This window comes from Alosa sapidissima, chromosome 13, assembly GCF_018492685.1.
Source record: "Alosa sapidissima isolate fAloSap1 chromosome 13, fAloSap1.pri, whole genome shotgun sequence".
NCBI classification, from domain to species: domain Eukaryota; kingdom Metazoa; phylum Chordata; class Actinopteri; order Clupeiformes; family Clupeidae; genus Alosa; species Alosa sapidissima.
The window spans coordinates 31456685-31475692 of record NC_055969.1 but is presented as its reverse complement, the minus strand read 5'-3'; the positions used below and the strand labels follow the sequence as shown (position 1 = coordinate 31475692).

The 19008-nt window shown below is 45.9% G+C and overlaps 1 protein-coding gene across 3 annotated transcripts in view; it reads left to right on the top strand.

Moving 5' to 3' along the window:
- Positions 1-19008, top strand: part of nr6a1b (nuclear receptor subfamily 6, group A, member 1b) — a 100431-nt gene that overhangs the window by 7729 nt on the left and 73694 nt on the right. For all 3 annotated transcript variants that reach the window (XM_042060287.1, XM_042060285.1, XM_042060286.1), the window contains exon 2: positions 7973-8020. In XM_042060287.1, the coding sequence (XP_041916221.1) occupies positions 7973-8020 (48 nt within the window). The remainder of the gene's footprint in view (positions 1-7972; positions 8021-19008) is intronic.

Genomic DNA, 19008 nt, shown 5'->3' with positions numbered 1-19008 from the left:
ACAGTAGGGGAAAAAACAGGAACATTGAAAAAAGTATTTTTCACTCTTTCCACACACATCTTTTCTCCCTGTCTACATGCAGGAATAACAAAAGTTTGTATGGCCATATTTGTTGCTCAGCAGTCCAAATTACACAGTTGGTGTGATTACTTGTGTCATTTGTCACCATGTAAGGATCTTTTTTAGCACTAGCACTTGCTGGCACGAAATTTGTAATGTTTTAATGCAACATTATTTTGTCTCTGTCTCAGTACATCATTGATGTTGGGCAACCAGCAGCTGGAACATTTGGGATCAAATACAAGTTCTCAGGGGGAGATGAAACAGCAGAAGGCAGTATTTTAGGGTCATATAAAAGTGTGTGTGTGTGTGTGTGTAAGCATGGTACTGTAAAGGATCTATAGCCAGTTGGTACGGTAACAATGACCGCTGCAATCCCATACTGGGCCTTTTGTCGGCAGGCTGTGATTTCCAACAACTGGGCCATAAAAGCCAGCCCTCACTGTGGCTTGATTAGATTTTTGGCCAATGGGAGGCATTTACGGGTCCCCCAATAAAACAATGAACTTGGAAGGGCTGTGACACACTGCCCTCCCCAGCATTAACACACACACACACACAGAGGACACAGGCACTCACACACACACACACACACACACACACACACAGAGGACACAGGCACTCACAGTGACTCAAGATTTATCACTATGAACTGGAGAGCGAGCTAAAGCACTTCCCCTCTCCTCTCATAAAAAAATCTGCCCCTTTTCTTTCCTCCTCCTCTCCTTCTCCTCCTCCTCCTCCTCCGCTTCTGACTTTGATAACTGTAAGCTCACCTCAACCTTGGCTATTGGCCAGGGGTGTGATTTTCTGTGGCTTTTCCTTTTTTTGAGAGAGAGTAGGCCATAAAAAGGCCTGGATTGTTTTGATCTTCATTCAGGTTTCATTTCCTGCATTGGAGGGGGAGTGTGTTACAGGAGATGCTGAGCTCCGAGGTGACTTTGGGAGGAAGGAGAGTTCAGATGACTGGAGAGTGGGGAAAAGGCCTTTAAAAAACAGACCGACTCCCTCCAACTGCCACCATCAAACGTACATACTAAAAACGTACTTACCAAAAAACTTTCCAAATTGTTCCTCATCAGGCTGCCTTTAGGCTCCTGAACTTAGGTTTAAGTGCATCTTGTGTGTGAAGTAGTATAGAGATTTGTGTGTGTGTGTGTGTTAAAAGTAGAAAAAAGACCTTATTTGGGTAGAAATGGCATCTGATTCACATTCAGACAGTGGATATTTCTCAGTCAACAGCCAAAAGCGTACAGCATGAGGGCTCTCTCCTGCAGGAATCCGACAGGAATGCAGGAATTTCAAACACAGCGGCCCATCACCCGACTGAGTTTCACACTGCAGCTGCTGGCTCCTCTAACTTCCACACTGACCTCCTGTAATAGGAAATGACCTCTGGTCACCTTAGTGTAAATTTAAGATGTTGTGTAGGTTAAACCACATGTTTACACATGATTTAAAGTGTATTAGATATGCTTTTGAAGTGATGTATTTCTAGGTACATGTAGATTAGTTTGATATGGATGTTGATATTAACTCCCTAGCCTAGACCCATATAACCCCCCCCCCCCCCCACACACACACACTCACACAAACAAACAGCAGACACACACACACACACTCACACAAACAAACAGCAGTCACACACACACACACACACACACACACACACACACACACATTACACTTTTATGATTGTTTTTCATCTCGGGCCTGTCCTCTCAGGCTTCAACGCAGCGTCATATCATGCTCTGATCAGAATGGCCCTGCAGGCATGTCCAGCCAGTGTGAAGGCTACGCTAGCCAGGCCAGCCCTCGTAAATCTCCCGTCCTTTTATGTTGAAAGAGAAGATGTCTCTTTGAGCTTGTCACTCAGTGCAGAGGAATAACATCAGCCTCCCCTTCCCTATCATAAACACCCCCTCTGCTGCCCCTGACCAGGGCTTGACCTCGTGTGTGTGTGTGTGTGTGTGTGTGTGCCTCCTGACGTGCACGCACACATGGAGGTGTTTGGGAAAGTAGCGGAGATAAAGAGGTATGAAGGACACATTTGGGATTTTTTGGATGGACCTACTAGTTGTACTTGGACTCCCTGCTTGCAGCTTGCAGTTGCATGTTTGAAATTCTTAATACCCACTGGACAGAACTGCAGGGATGTCTGCGGAGGGCGGAATGGAGAGAGAAAAGCGCGTCATACCTGCTCCAGATCCAGTTGAGTCGCTTGTCCAGGCTAGGTCCTGCACTCCTGCGTCGTTTTGTTCTAGAGGTCATTTCTCTCCCACAGCAAGCCGGCAAATCCAAGAGGTCAATTGACATGTCACAGTTATAAACTTGTGTGTGTGCGTGTGTGTGTGCACACGCGTGCTTGTGTGTGTGTGTGTGTGTGTGTGTGTGTGTATGTGTGTGTAGTGGTGACGCAGGGGCCGTCTGAGGGTGAACAATGAGCCCTGGGGACGGAGAGAGGGCAAGGCTCCGTGCGGCGCTGAGCGGTGGCCGGAGGGTAAGAGGTCATTCGCCAGGTCACCGGGGTGGTCACTGGAACAGGGGGCCCTTAGAATGGGACCCATTCACCCAACGCAAGCTGCTGGTTTTGGCCACAGATTGACCAGTAGGGCCAAGAACAAGAGGGCCCACATTCATCTACCCCCCACCCCCAACACACACACACACACACACATACACACTAAATGGCTAAATGATACAGCGATCATGTCAAGGCAACAAAGCATCAGCTTTGACACCATGGAGCCCAGTGTTGCATCACTTATTGCACTGGAGTGAACTGAGGGACAGTGTCCTCTGGTTAAGTGCTTTTCCCCCTCTGTCCCTCATGCATTCTAACTGTAGAGACTTACCCCCCCTGTGATGTCATTTAAAGGTCACATGATCAAAGGAGGCTCGTGGTGACCTCACAGTCACCCTGCCTTTTGCAGTTTATGAGGACTTGACGCGTATTGCTCTCCTATTTTATAAGGATCACTCCGCTGGATTGGCTTTGCCACTGTTGCTCTGTCTGTCTGGTTTGTCTCCTGTGAGGTGATATGAATTGGAGGGGCTGGGGTTGGTTGTGTCTGGGTGAGCAGAGACAGTGAGGTGGTGATGGTGGTGGGCAGGAGGGAGGAGAGGGGATATTGGCACACTAGTTCTGACCTGGTTGTGGAATGCTCATGTCATTTAACTCCCACTTCCCCCACTTCGCTTCGGCCTCTGATTGTCTCGCTCTCTCTACACACACACACACACACACACACACACACGCACGCGCGCGCAGCAGCAGCAGCAACACAGTCAAGATCTGCAAGCTAGTACAGGCAGGAAGTGTGATTAACGTAATTCTCAGTTTCTCTCAGAATAGGTGGGTCGGCTCCATCTCTTTTGTCTCAGTGATCAGGTTTGAGGCACCGAGGTTCTTTAAAGATCATGGCTGGATAGACCCGCCGAGATCCTCTGAGGGTATGGAGGAGTCCTCTTTGTCCTGAGCCCCAGGGCCAGCTGCAGCCGACTGGCCAACGACACCATAGTCGAGACTGGCCCGTCAACTTTGATAATGACCATAAAAGGGGACTTGGAGAAGCCAGATACAGTATTGACACCACAGATTCCTACAGTGTAGTTTTGGTGTTCACAGATTACTATTTCATGGTTTTACTATTTCATTCTCTTATTTGTTGGCAACTTTAGTGTGTGGAATGTGGATACTAACTCATGTAGATGTTGATATGTTAGGACACATATTTGATTGCTTTGTGTGTGGATACTAACTCATGTAGATGTTGATATGTTTGGACACATATTTGATTGCTTTGTGTGTGGATACTAACTCATGTAGATGTTGATATGTTTGGACACATATTTGATTGCTTTGTGTGTGGATACTAACTCATGTAGATGTTGATATGTTAGGACACGTATTTGATTGGTGGCAAGTCTCCATTTTGGGAGCATGTCTGTTGCCACTGCTGTCCTCAAGGTGCAGCTTGGGATGTCTCATCTCATCAGCCAACTTTGACTGCTTCCTGTTGGGCTGAACTGCAGCTCTATGTATCCCCCTGGTAGCTCTTGTAGATACCTTTGATTAGGAAATATGTTTACATTTCTGCCATACTTTTCTGTTCACTTTTCATATGGCTGCATTCCCAATAGGGCCGGTTTTCCAGCTTCAGTCTTGTAAGATCACACACACACACACACACACACACACTCATAAGGACTAGATAAGAAGTCTGACTGGTATGAATGCTTCTTTGCTGATGAAGTGCTCTTTAGCCATACCTCTTCATCGCCCATGTGGAACCATGGCCATCTGGGCCAAGTTGGGATAGAAGTTTCTGTGTGTGTGTGTATGTGTGTGTGTGTGTGTGTGTGTGTGTGTGTGTGTGTGTGTTGGGGGGGGGTGTGTGTATTGGGATGACTCAAGGGATGATGAGACGCTCTAAGAAGGACTAAGTTTCACTCTGTGACTTGTGGGGTCTGTGTGTGTTGGCATACGACACCTCTCTCTATGGCAGATGTGGTGGGTCAGGTTGAGAGTGTAAATGGCTGTAGGTCATCGTGCTCTCTGATACTGAGTATAGGGATGACTGGACATTGCCCTGATGTATGGGATGCATTTAGGCCACCATGACAGACATTTGTTCTCCTTTTTAATCAGTTCCTTAAGGGAGAGGGAGAAAGAGAGCGAGAGAAAGAAAGAAAAAGAATGAATGAGTCCAGTAAGTCTCGATTTTGTTCAAACTAACTATAACTATGATGGTACCATGTCTATGCAAAATTGAAAAAAATATGTCCATTTGCCTGAAGAAGACCCAGCAGGGTTGAAACGTTGCATTAAATAATTGGGAGTCAAAAGCAGTGTTGCGGACATTACATTTTTTCACTTGAGTATAGTTTTCTTTTGTCCTGCACCTGCCAGAAGGTGGGATGTGCACACTATAACTGTTTGCTGAACCATGTCTATGCAATCCTTTTATCTTTAGCAGAAGAGATGGCCTACTTTGTGTGTGTGTGTGCGTGTGCACATTTGTGTGTATGCGTGTGTGTTTCTGTGTGAGAGGGAGGAAAATTAGAAAGGGAAGGAGAAAGGGATGCCCTGTGTGCTGCTAACTGTGCTTGCTGGTAACATATGCTGCTGGCCAGTGGTGTGTGTGTGTGTGTGCATGTGTGCGTGCAGGGGGCAGGGGGGTTGATACTTGGCACGTGGTGGGTCAGAGTGCTGCAGCTGTCAGCAGCATGTGTGTGTGTGTGTGTCTGTCTGTAAGGGGTAGCGTGGGCCTGACTGATGAGCGTGCTCTCACTCTCACCCAGGTGGTGATTGATGAAGAGTGCGGTGCAGGCGCTGGCCTCCATGCTGGCAGTGGGGCTGCATGCTGGGCACCCCAGATGGTGCCTACAGATCGGCCCGTGTCCATTAACCACTCCGGCCGGCCGCCCACACCACAGTGGGCTGCAGGAAAACAGGTTTTTAATGTCAGGCCTTCAGGCTCAAGTCTTATGAGGGACCCTCTCTTCATGTCTCTTCCCCGAACACCAGATTTGTTTAGCGAGCTTTGGACCAATCACACTGGGCAAGAAAACCGAATCTGTGAAAAAGAGACTCTCTTGCCTTGAGTGAGGGGGTTTTTCATCCTGTGGATTCTCTCAAAATGTTCTGCATGTACTAATTGAAGAGGTCAGTCCTGTACTGCTGTAAGAAAACAGCATGTAGTAGTGTGGCTGGGCTATTCATACTGTTACTGTCAGGTCACTCAAATGGTTTTTAAAACTGTTTCAGCTAATTAATAGCTAAAAACATTTTATGTAAATTATAGGAAGGTTAATGAAAATGACAACCCCTCTTGGATAGTTATGAACTGAGTAGGGTAACAAATACTATAATATTATAGCAAAGCATAACATGCTGCAAATCTTTATATAGTTAATATTACACAATTACAATAAATGTATTTTATAATTATATTATATTATATTATATCACTTGGAGAGAAGAAATACTCTTTTCTGATGGCTGGCGGGGTGAATAACAGGACACCTATGAAGTAGATCTGGTAAAAAAAGTTTAATCGCCGTTCCATATCAATGCTTATGAATGGTAACTATAACAACAATAGTAGGACGACGGTTGAGCCTGGAGGCAGGCTTCGCAACATTAATGGAATCAACTGTTAACAAGCTAACTGTCCATGTCATTCCGATTGAAAAATGTGTGCCATCTGTTTACACGGGTACGTTCTATTAAGATCTGGTGCTCCCAAGCGCTTTAGAATGTTTGATCGGAATTGCCATTGTTGCTTTACTTTGTCTTGGGAAAGATCCTGCGGGCAATCCGATTGACCATACATGGCTGTTTAGTCGCAACAGAGTACACAACCTCTAGCGGATCAGCAGTTTTATTCTGATCGAGGTGTTTATATGTGTCATTTTTATTCCGATTGAGCCATTTCTCCGAGTCTAATGGGAATAAAAGTGTCCATGTAAACCCCCCTAGTGTGGGTCTGCGTGTGCTGGCCGTGAGTACAGGAGCACTGTGGCTGACCCAGTGAGTGTACAGGAGGTGAACGTCTCCGTGGTCTTCAGGGAGCAGAGCCCAGGCTACTGGGCAGATGTCGGAGATTAGAGGGGAAGAGGGGAAGAAAAGTCTGCCAGAAAACTCAAAAAAAGAGTTTTGTTTGTTGTGGTTGCATGAAATTGTCAATGTGTCCTCCATCACACCTTCAGTATTTCTTTCAAGTCTTTTTATCCATTCCAGTTGTATTTTACTCTGTCGGCTGCATTTGTAGTACCACCAATAAAGGTTTAGCAAGTATGGTCGCCATATGTTGATAATGTCCGTCTCATTTTCTTTCATCACTCCAGCTTAGAGGCAGGGAGGCAAATACTGAGGCAGGGAACAGTTTTAGTGCATCTGGAAATTAAGCACATTTTAATTTAAAGTCCTGGGAGTGAGAAATGTGTTTTTTCTACACGCAACACTTCAACACACACACACACACACACACACACGTGCTGAGTCGAGTGGATAGGGGACAAAGGGCATGGCTCTGTCCCCAGGGTGGGGAAGAAGAGGATCAGGCAGATGGGTTTGTCTGGGGGAGGGTGTGTGTGTGTGTGTGTGTGTGTGCTGGGGGGGGGTCAGAGCTATTCTGATGCGCACCGGTCCAGTTCCCTTGTCTGTCCCTTTACCCAGCAGGAGCTGATCTGAACCGCAAACACACCCAGAGAAAGCTAAATAATAGCGTAAGGCCTCCATGAGGGGCTGCTTTTGTTCACTGATCCCCAAGAGTACGCCGCCCACCCCAAGATGGCTCGTGCCAGACCAGGGGCACGTGTGTGAGTGTGTGTGTGTGAGTGTGAGTGATAAGGCATATGATTGACACATCATGGGGTGCTCAATCTTGTAGTCGGTGAAGTGTGCTTCCTGAGTGCACACTTCTGAAAAAGGAAAAAGGGAACTCCTCCAGTTCCGCCCGCCATGTCACTGCGGGGCTTCCTCTGTCCTGCTGGACTGAAAACAGTATTACTACTTTTTTATTATGTTTTTATGAGGAGCTGAAGCAACATTAATGTGATAAAAATGAGTTTCAAAAAACATCATTACTCTTTCAGGAGACTAAGTCCAAATCCATTTAAATGAAAGATTACTTCAACAACATGCTTAGGATGCAATCAGAAAGAAAGCGGTCACTCAAAATAAAAAAATTAAAAAAAAGTACTAAAATGTACTAAATGACAAAATATGGTGAATATTTAAGATGCTTATCTCAAAGAACGCAAAAGTTACGAGGAACATTCTAAGTTCATTTGATCTTTGGAATTACCCCAATATTCCTTACATTTCCATAAAACATAATTGCATCGCAAATCTCTTCACTGTTACATAATTAACCCTAAAATACTTTTTTCTTACCTCCTGTAGGTTTCTACACAGATCACTCCCTCCACTCTGACCAGAATGATGGAATTGGTGAGTCTAATGCTTCTGTGTGTGCATGCGTCTGTGTGTGTGTGGGTGTGTGTGTTTCATTGGTCTTGTGTGTATGGATGCATGTTAATTGTTGACATGAAAGATTCTGCATGTACTGAGAACAATGTTAAAATGCTCATGTTACTGAAGTGGGCTCTTCAGTGACGATGCTGAAGTCCTGTCGCCCCCCACTGGTGAGTTTGTGTACAGCGGCTCTTCTCACAGCTGCTCCTGTGCTCTCACTGGTCACCCTTGATTTGAGAACACCATTTTATATCAAACAGATAACACTGTAACATATGAGGTAAGTAAAAGAAGCAGAGTAAGCAAACATCCTCTAACACTTGAGAACACGCCATCTCAAAAATCTGCTCCTTCAATCATCAAATTGTTGAAAATGTAAAAGTTAATGTAAGTTGCATCATACATGCCTGTTAAATGTATGGTGTAATGTAACGGTATTACTGTGAAGCCATATTCAGTGATGCTGCTCAATGGGAGCTGCTGTCAAAAGTGTTAAATCGTCGGATGAGAATGCACCGCATGTGGATCTACTTGACCCACCAGGGAGTCCGATGACACGTTTTTCTACAATAGGCTAATCAATTAAATTGAATTGATTGATCTGGCCATCAGCTCGCAGGAAAGAGATGGAAGAGTCGTTAGGTAGTGAGGCTGATTGATGTTTTGTTTGTGATCTTTTCAGCAGCATTTTTTTTGGGCAGACTGCACTAAAAAAAAAGGAACGGACTGTGTCATCATCACCCTGTAAACATTTTGCAGCTGGGGCTATAAGAGAGGATTTGTGTGTGCATTTAGTTTGTTTTCGGTGTAGGCATACATTTGATCATTTGGTTCTGGAGTCCATTTCAATCATTTTTGTACCTTAATATGTTACTGTAGTGTAAATGAACTTAACAAGGCCCCCCATTGCAAGTAAGGGTGTTTATGGTTACTCAGTCGATCCCCTATAGCCAGCCAGTGAGTTTTGAATGGTGTTTTAATTAGAGGACTTCTGCATTTTGAAGTAATTGCTTTGTTATGTTAGGAATGTGTGTGTCACGTGACTCTTGACATCTTCCTAATGAGAGTGGGGGTTGTTGTTTGCCTATCCCATTGATCCTCTCCTCTGTGTGTGTGTGTGTGTGTGTGTGTGTGTGTGTGTGTGTGTGGTGGTGTTCTATTGATGCTCCTGTGTAATAAGGGCCTGAAGTAGGAGTGTGTGTTCTGACTGAGGGATGTGTCTCTGAGGAAATGGAGGAGGAGGTGTGTGTGTGTGTGTGTGTGTGTGTGTGTACTGTACATCCAATCTTCACTGTGAGCAGTGACCGCACACACCAGCTGCTCTCTCTCTCTCTCTCTCTCTCTCTCTCTCTCTCTCTCTGTAATATCTTCAGCAGGGTCACTGATGGCTGTTTGGGCCATTGTCTCAGTCCTCACCCTCCCTACTGTGTCACTGGTGGATATGTAGTCATCCATCTTATGGACGTCTGTCTTCCTCTTTTTGCCACTGTTGTTGGGTTGCCAGCGCTACCATGGCGCCCTGATACCTGTGGGTCAGAATATTGGTTCTACCGGTAAAAAAAACGCTACTCTGTATCAAGGATTGGTCAATAATGTCCAAAGCAGCCTATGTGGTAACATTTACAGTTAAGATAAGAATGGTCTCACATTGTTGCAAATAATTTAATAGTCAACTTACCTCCGATGTCTAAGAATGTAACAGTTTGGTCAGGTGTATTCACTGAAAACCTCTGCATTGATTGGCCAATTATACGTAGTTGATCCCTCTTCTATACAAACAAAATAAGGTCACATACTGATGAAGTTGTGTGCTGTGGCCAGCAGAGGGCAGCAGTAGCCACCAAATGTGTCCCTGCTCTCTGCATGGGAACAGGCATCAGACCCATGGGTGGACACCTGTGTGTCAGAGTTATTTATTCAGTTTAATATTAGCTGACTGAAATGGTTTTCCTGAATCTGGAAAAACATTCTTAGCAAAGGCTTCCAGTCATTCATACTGGACGTCATGGTTGAAATGTGCCATCACTCAGATCCTTCAGATCCTTGTTGTGTTTGGAGTGTGTAGCGAAGGTCAAAGCTGAGGTGTTTGTGTAAGAGTGTTTGTTTAAATGGCACATGGTTGACAGTAAATGGAGGTAGATGCTGGAAATGCTGTAATGAGGTGCCCGCATCGTGACCACCGGAGTGGTGTGGTGTGGTGTGGGGTTAGGATGAGCAGTACGTGCGTCAGGGACTGACCTCTTGCCCTGGGCGGGTGCAGTACTGCAAACGGCCTTTGAGGGGCACTCTGTCCTGGTTATAAGTAGTAGCAGCCCAGCGCCTTGGCAGAGGTTCTTTGGTGCGAAAGAGGCGAGAAACAAGAAACGGAAAAAGAGAAGGAGGAGGCATGAGAAGAGAAAGGTGGATCACAGGAAGTGATCGAGCAAGAGAAGGTCACAACCCAAGAGCCTGCAAGCAGTCTCCCACTGCTCAGTTTGGCCATTTCCTCCATCCCTGCCTCCTTTCTCTGTCCACTGTGAGAGAGAGCAAGAGACCAAGATGGAGGGGAATGAAGAGGATGAGAGATGAGAGGGAGGAATGCAGAGAGAGAGAGAGAGAGCGAGGTGGGAAGATACAGAAGGATGGTTAGAGAGGGAAGGGGGCAAGAGATATGAAGGGATGAGGGAGGAGAAGATTGAAAAGGGGCCGAGAGAGACGAGGAGAACGAGAGAACGAGGAGAAATTGCGGGATGTGGGAAGGAAAAGCTGGGGAAAGGGAGTGAGGGAGGGAGGGAGGGATAGAGGGATGGAGGGTTGGTGTGTGTGGCCTGAGAGGGTGTGAGGTGAGGGGCTCACAGGGCTTGTCAGGTGTCTGCACGCATGAGGGGCTGTTCTCTGTGTGCTGTCAGCCTGTCACTCTGAGTTAGGCGTCAGTCTGACACGGCCGCCAGCAGCCAGCGCCAAATATGAGGAACGGATGAGCTCGACGCAACCACGCACATACACACACACACACACACACACACACACACACACACACACACACACACACACACACACACACTCACACTCTTTCGTTCTCTCTCTCTTTCTCTCTCTCTCTCTCTCTCTCTCTCTCTCTCTCTCTGTGTATCTATGTCTCTTCCATTCCCCCCTCACTATTTTCCCTCCCCTTAACTCTATGTATCTATCTTTTTCTCTTTCTCATACAGGTACACTACACACATACGCAAGTCTCTACACTCCTTTATCACACTCACTCTCAATCCCTCTCTCATTCCCAGTCTCTTTTAGACACCAGTCTCTGTTCCCTCTTCTTTTGAAAAGTCTGTTTGTTTTAACAGTCAGATATTCACATTGACATTCTTCTCCCACACATGGACAGTTTGGACACCAATGTGGCACAAGAGGCAAAATCTCTGTGAGTGATGGAGAATAATGTGCCATTGTAAGCACAAGAGGCTGGAGTAAAATTGATTTTGACCTGCATGCTGACCACTTGAGTAGTTTGGGTCTTCCTTGTGGCAAGCGGTCAGATCAGACCTCTGAACTTTTGGCCTGACTTGGGCAGAGTCCTTAGTAGGGCCGCCTCCGGGCAGCACTGCAGCTGCACTGAGGTTGGTCAGGAGTCCAATGTTAAGGTCCAGGTTCAGCTGAAGTTCATTTCTGCTCCCTGTCTTTTCTCTCTCTCTCTCTCTCTCTCTCTCTCTCTCTCTCTCTCTCTCTCTCTCTCTCTCTCTCTCTCTCTCTCTCTCTCTCTCCTCTCTCTCTCTCTCTCTCTCTCTCTCTCTCTCTCTTACTCTGTCATTCGCTCTCCCTCCCTCCCTGCCTCTCTCTCTCTCTTCCTTTCATTCTTGTTCTTGTTCTCTCCCTCCCTGCTGCCTCTCTGGTAGGCCCTCGCTGCAGGTCACAGAAGAAAGGTCACAGTTCACTAGCAGTTTAGTGCCTTGTGATCTCTGCTCACCCCCTGACCCCACCGTGACTCCAGGATGACCGCATCTCCCTCTGTTGCGCTCTATCCCTCTGAGTCTATCTCTGCCATTCTCTCTCTCTCTCTCTCTCTCTCTCTCTCTCTCTCTCTCTCTCTCTCTCTCTCTCTCTCTCTCTCTCTTTCTCTTTCTCTCTCTCTCTCTCTCCCCTGATACAGTCTTTCTCATTCCATCAATCCATCTTCGTGCATTACATTTCTTTATCTTTCTTATTCTTTCAGTTTAAGTCATTCTTTCATTCTGTCTCTCTCTACCTCTATGCCCCCCCCCCCCCCCCCCCCCAACACACACACACACACACACGCACACACACACAGCTGTAAAGCCCTGGGTCCTCAGAGCGGCTGTAAAAGGTGCGGAGCCTTGTAAGAATGACCTGCATTGTTGGGCAGAGTGGGTGAAATAATTGATTTATGTGAGAGAGCCCCAATTAAGTTGTAAAGCCGCTCCAGAGCACACAAAGCTGTCCGCTCTCCCAACCTCTCAGTCACCCTGGGCCACTTACCCAGAATGCCACGGCCTTCAGGAAGTGGGCACCCCTTGGCAGGGATGGGGGGGGGGGTGGTAGTTGAGGGTGGTTGTGGAAGAGGGGGTGTGTGGGTAGGGGGGTGAGGGTTGAAAGGGTGAGGGGCAGGTCGCAGGGTCATGAGGTGAGAGCTGAGTCAGAAGCAGGAGCTGTGCTCTTGGAGGGCTGCAGTTTGTAAACAGCGCTGGGAAATTCCTGACCGTCACCGGCCCAAACCGTGAGAGAGCCGAGGTTCAAAGGGCAAAGCCCAGCTGTTTTAAAGTGCTCTCTTTCTGTCTCTCTTTCTTTCTTTCTTTCTGTCTATTCTTATGTCGTGTCGGTCTGTCTCATCTTCTTTTCTCTTTCCTTATACGTTTTTATTTTCTCTTGTGTGACATTCGTAGTCATTGTTATTTCTCATCTGTGTTGTATTTGAAACTCAGACAGCCCTTTCATATCCCTATTTCATCAGGAGATAACAGATGTAATGAGGTTGGCATTTGGTTGCAGGACTTCATGTTGAGAAGGAAAAGATGCATCCGTGGAGATGGGTTGAGTCTCAAAGTTTGTCAGTAATCCTTTTGTGTGTGTATATTGTATGAGTGTATGTGTGAAAGTTTGGTGTTTGGTGTGTGTGTGAGGGAGAAAGAGAGTATGGTGTGTGTGTGTGTGTGTGTGTGTGTGTGTGTGTGTATGCCTATACCCTGTCTGAGCTTGCCAGCTCTAAAGCGGCTCAGCAGTATCCAGTAGTGACTTCTCTGATGGGATTTGCCACCCCAGATGAGTGGCTCTAGACTGACTCTCTCTCTCTCTCTCTCTCCCTTCTTCTCTTCATCCCTCTTTCTCTCCCCACTCCATCTCTCTCTCTCTTTCTCTCCATCCCTCCCTCCCTCCTTCCCTCCCTTCTCTGACCCCTCTCAGTCCTGATCTGATCCATTATCAGAGCTAAAGCCATGTGTGTCTTGCTGGCTCTGCTGGGCCTTTGAAATATTTGGCTGAGTTGGTCAGTGATTGCACCAGCAGTGACGATACGACCTGCATCAATGGCGACATGGCTCTGTGTACATAAGTGTATATAAGTGTGTGTGTGTGTGTCAGTCAGTCGGAATGTCAATTTTTGAAGCACCTTTAGGCATTATAGGCCCCGTGTTTGTGTTAGGAGGGCAGAGAATGTGTGAAAGAAATGGTGGGTGCGTGGGCGAGTGGAAGGAGAGTGCGCAAAGAAGCCGTGTGCATAAATGAAGGCAGCGTGTGAATGAATGGACATGAGGAGCAGATAGCCAGAATGGACATGAGGAGCAGATAGCCAGCAGGGCTGAGCAGAGAGAGAGAGAAGGATGAGTCTGAAACCCAGCCAGCCAGCCGGGGAGCGCCTCCATCTGCTCTCTCCAGGTGAGAAATACACACACACACACACACATAAACACACACACACACACGCATGCATACACACGCACGCATACACACACACACACACACACATACGCTCACACACGCTAACACACACACACTCACACACATATACGCTCACACACACGCTAACACACACACACTCACACACATGCTAACACACACACAGACTCACAAACACATACTGTATACACTCACACACATACTGAATACGCTCACACACACGCTCACACACACACACACACACACACACACTAATATAATTCATACCTTATAAACACTCCAGTTTCCCTTAAGAATCTCTGCCAATGTATTCATCTGAGATCTTCATTCTTGTGCGACCCAATTGGCGAGGATCCGTCCTCTCTCTCTCTCTCCTCTCTTCTAAAATCATTGGCTTAGCCGCATCCGTAATCATCTGAAATCGCGCCTCTAATCGGAGATGTTTCCTTCTTTTTCCCTCCATCTCCTCGCCTCCGTCAGCACAAAAAGGCATTAGCAACCGATCCGAGCTGTGCGGCCAATCGGGCCTAGCGTGGAGGACACCGTTGTTTGTCACTACAGATGAACCCCGAGTTTATCTGTCACCACTGAAGATTTCAGCGCCGTGCTGCCAAAACGCGAGTGTTTAATCACATCTTTGGGGACAATGATGGAGGCTGATTTGGCAGCAGTGGTGAGAGAGGGAGTTGGGGGGGGGGGGATGAAGAGGAAAGTCGAGAGATGAAAAGAGGAGGAGGAGGAGGAGAAGAAGTCTTGAGCAGAGCGATGCTGAGGATGTGTTTTTTTCCCCCTCAGTACTAGGCCACTTTCAACTCCGCTAACAGACAAAGGAAATGCTGCAGTCACTTGCAAAGGGTGGGAGATTATGGGCTGTAGGTGCAGCAAACCCCAGAACCCTCCTGCTCAGAGTAAGACTCTCTCTCTCACACACACAGACACTCACACGCGCACACACACACACACACACATACACAGAAACATGCAAACAATGTCACACTTCCACGCATCACCATTTCTCCCCCACAATTCCAGCACTATAAGCACGCACACATAAAGTATATCTACTTAGACACCCAACCGCAACTACACTGGACACTCACACTCAATGGCACACTGGACACTCACACACAATGGCACACTTGCAAGCGTTAACCGTTTCTCTCACGCAATTCCACAACTGCAGCCACGCATGCACGCATAAGTCTACTTACATACACACACACACACACATGTGCACGGATGCAACACACTGGACTCACGCTCACATACACTGATATAAGTACATAATTATTTATGGACCCACTGATACAGTATGTTAGGCCTAAACCTCTCTCAGCTGGGAACAAAGCCTGCTAGCCCGCTCCTAATCTGAACAGGCTGTTGGCGGCCGGCTCCATCCCTCCAGTTTCCATGGAGACAGGCCTCTGCCAGCCAATCCCGGCCTCCGCATTGCCGGCGTGACCAATGGGATTATGGGCTGGAGAGGGGATGATGCGGTGGTAAAGCCGGGGGGCCGCTGGGCCTCTGCTAGCGCTTTGGGAGAAGTGTGGGCGTGTTTGTTGTCTGTTGGGGTGGTTGGGTGCTGGTCTCGGAGGGCAGAGGTGCGTGTCGGCCTTTGTGCGGGCGATGTTACGAATCCAAACCTTTTACACGTCGCAGACCCCCCTCGTCCTTGACCTGCGTTACAAAAGTGACGGTGGCTACTCATGATGTCAGGCAAGCGCACATTCTGGCCCACACGCATACATATGCTCAATGCAGACTTGCAGAATGCGGAATTCATTTCAGATACACGTGAGATTCATTCTATGCCACTCGTGCTCGCCAGTGTGCACAAAAGCAAAGTACAAATACAGTCAATGTGTTTCAGCAACTTTAATGTAGCTTAACATGAATGTAGCGTACAAGGAATCTCATTGATTTGATTTACATGAAGACTTGGCTTAAGAACTCAGCAAAAAATGTAAACAATTGGTTGTTAACTTTCAAGAGAAGACTGAAGCATTTCTAGTGTGGTTTACACTGTCACTTGAGTGGCAGTGTGAATGAAATCAAGTCAAAATTGTTTATACTGTATCAAGGAAATCCTGTTAGTCATAAGACAAGACTGTATATGCAACTGTAGAGGGTCACGGGGAGGGCTCCATCACACTGTGGTGATTCATTTTATACATTACGTCATAGAGTAAAATTTGTGTCTTTGGTGCACGTTTTGTTCATGACCTGTATGACATGTATGGACCAAGTGCAAATTTGGCGTGTAGTTAAGATGAAAGATGAAGAAAAAGAATGTCACACAGCCTCTCTTTAATCACTGGTCAGGGCTCCAGAGTGCGACCAATTTGGTCGCAAATGCGACCAACATTTTTAAGGGTGCGACTAAAATTATTCCTGGGTCGCACTGGTGCACCTAATGTCATAAGGTTCAGCGCCTAGACTTTCCTCACATCTGCTGTCTCTCCACGAACTAAGCGGTAGTTCTACTTTTGACTAGTGGTGCATGGTGTACCAATACTGCAAAGGTATCGCAATACCCTGAAATTAGAAACCTCACAATACCTAATTGTATTATATCGATTTTCTTTTAAAAATGACAGTCGTGCGCTTCCCGTAGCCTATGTGTCTTTTCTCCTCACACGCACGCAGCTATGCAGCTGTCGTGATCAGAGCGAGTAGCAATGTTGATTTGCTGACCTTGCACCTCTCACAAGTTTGTGTTGTTTACCTACCTAGGCTATGGAATTTAGTTCATTTAGGCCTACTGTCAGAGTTTTCCGAAATAAGCTACACAACCTATTGGCAAACTTTTACATCTTGAGAGAGTTCCTTCTAGGTAACTGTTAGCTCACACGTCATGTCTATCATTAATGTAGGGATGATTTCAACAAAATCATAGATATTAACATTGCAAGACACTTAACTCTTTCATGATCCCATAAATATTTTCTTTGACTTTTTAGTTTTTTGAACATTTATTTTATCGAATGACATAGAAAACATAATGAATTGCATCCATATATCCTTGGACAATGTGCGACTATTTTCCTCTACCCTAAAACCATGAGAATGAAAGCTTTGACGCAATTACTTAGCAATTACTTTGACGTTCTTTTTAAAGTGACCGGCACTCAATTAGACCTACATACCACCACTATAATAACATTGAAGACAACTGTAATAGTTTAAAAAAATCAATATGAAGTATTCAAATTACTAAATATTTTTAGCTTTTAGTAATTATGCAGATCATACAATACTATACATTATTTGTCTATCGTCAAAGTGGTGGAGGCTCCAAATCAAACCAATACTTTCATTCCTGGTCCATGCTCTGACAACAGCTCATGTATATGGAGAGCAATAAAAAGGGGACCTTGAAATTGTGACGTTAAAGGTGCCGCGATGAAAAATTTGGGTGCACCTAAATTTTGTGCTGGTGCACCTAAATAAAAAAGTTAGGCGCACCAGTGCAACCAATGCAAAATGTTAGTCTGGACCCCTGCTGGTATGAACAACTGTGTTCACTATTTGCAGGAGACAGGCAGTCTTACGGTGATATCAACACAGAACGCTACACAGTCTTACAAGCAGTGCTCGTTGCACGGACTTGAATGTTGATATTTTATTGTTTAAAGGTAAAATGTCTATCTCAGCCATTCTTAATTTGGGCAGTTTCGAAGGACATCATGCCAGCTTTGACTGTTGCCTAGTCGCTAATGTTTCTCCTAACTTCTCACTGGTTTAAGTCTGAGGCTTGCTGTGAAACTAAAGAGGAATTTCTTTGTATTTCTGCCCAGGTTTTTCAATGGGGTTGTGCCTGTGGGACCTTGTATCCACTTAGCATCTTTTTGGAATATAATTTTTTTTAAACAAAGATCATACATTCTGTTCCTTAGTTTAAACTAAAGGGACAAGTTCTAATTTTACTACATCAGTCTTATTCCCTGAGAAATCATTCAGTTGTAAAATGTTTTTTTCCTTGCTTTTTACAGAGTTCTGTAACCGCACCTCATTAAAAAAGCCAATTATGTTTCAACCGAATGAACCAGCGATGTTTATTTTTATACATCACTAGCGCAGGGCATCTCTGAGAGGGATTTTATAATTTGGCTTCACAGGATGAATTTACACTGGACTTCACACAGACACACAAATAAAGATACACACACACACACACACACACACACACACACACACACACACACACACACAAATAAAGATATACACACACGCACGCAAACACACATACACACACACACACACACACACACACACACAAACACAAACGCATTGTGACACATGGTGACACATGGGCACACGGGGCGATGCCTGTGATGTAATGCGTTCGACTGGAGATGTATGACCTCACCACTGCTGTCCGACATGTTTTCTTCAATTAAATCTCTTTTATGTAAGGCCTGACTCACTTTCACTACCCTGCATGCTGCAGACACACACACGCACACACACACACACACACAAATACATTCTCTCTGACATGTGATCTGTTTCCTCTCTCTTTTTCTCTCAGTCTCTCTCACACACACAAACTGCTCCCATATTGCACTGTATGGCTCATTAACATACAGTATGTAGGCGCTGCATGATGCAAATTGAGGAAAATGTGTCACAGGAATAAATATTGCATAGAGTTTTTTTCCTCCAAAACACTGCGTTTCATTGTGTTGCGTCGGTGGAGCTTTCTATTTTTACAGCACACCCTCCTCATGATCGTTTTGGAGATAGCGAAAAATGAGAGGGTCATATTCAGTGGACTCGGAACGGATTATTTGAAATTCAAACTGAATTTAAGTGGCAGATAAGAGTCTTTTGGGAGCACTTGCTGTAGATGGATTTTTTTGATGTGATGCCGAGGTCTTTGTCAAGAAAGTTGCCTTTGTAGTCGGTGGTTGGAATGGGCGCAGTGCACAGTCTGTCCACATGGAGGCTAATACCTCAGACTTCATTCAACCTTTGACTAACTGGCACAGTCTCTCTCTCTCTCTCTCTCTCTCTCTCATTTTCTCCCTCTTTCTTCCTCTCTCTCTCCCCTTCTCTCTCCCTCCCTCCTTTTCTCT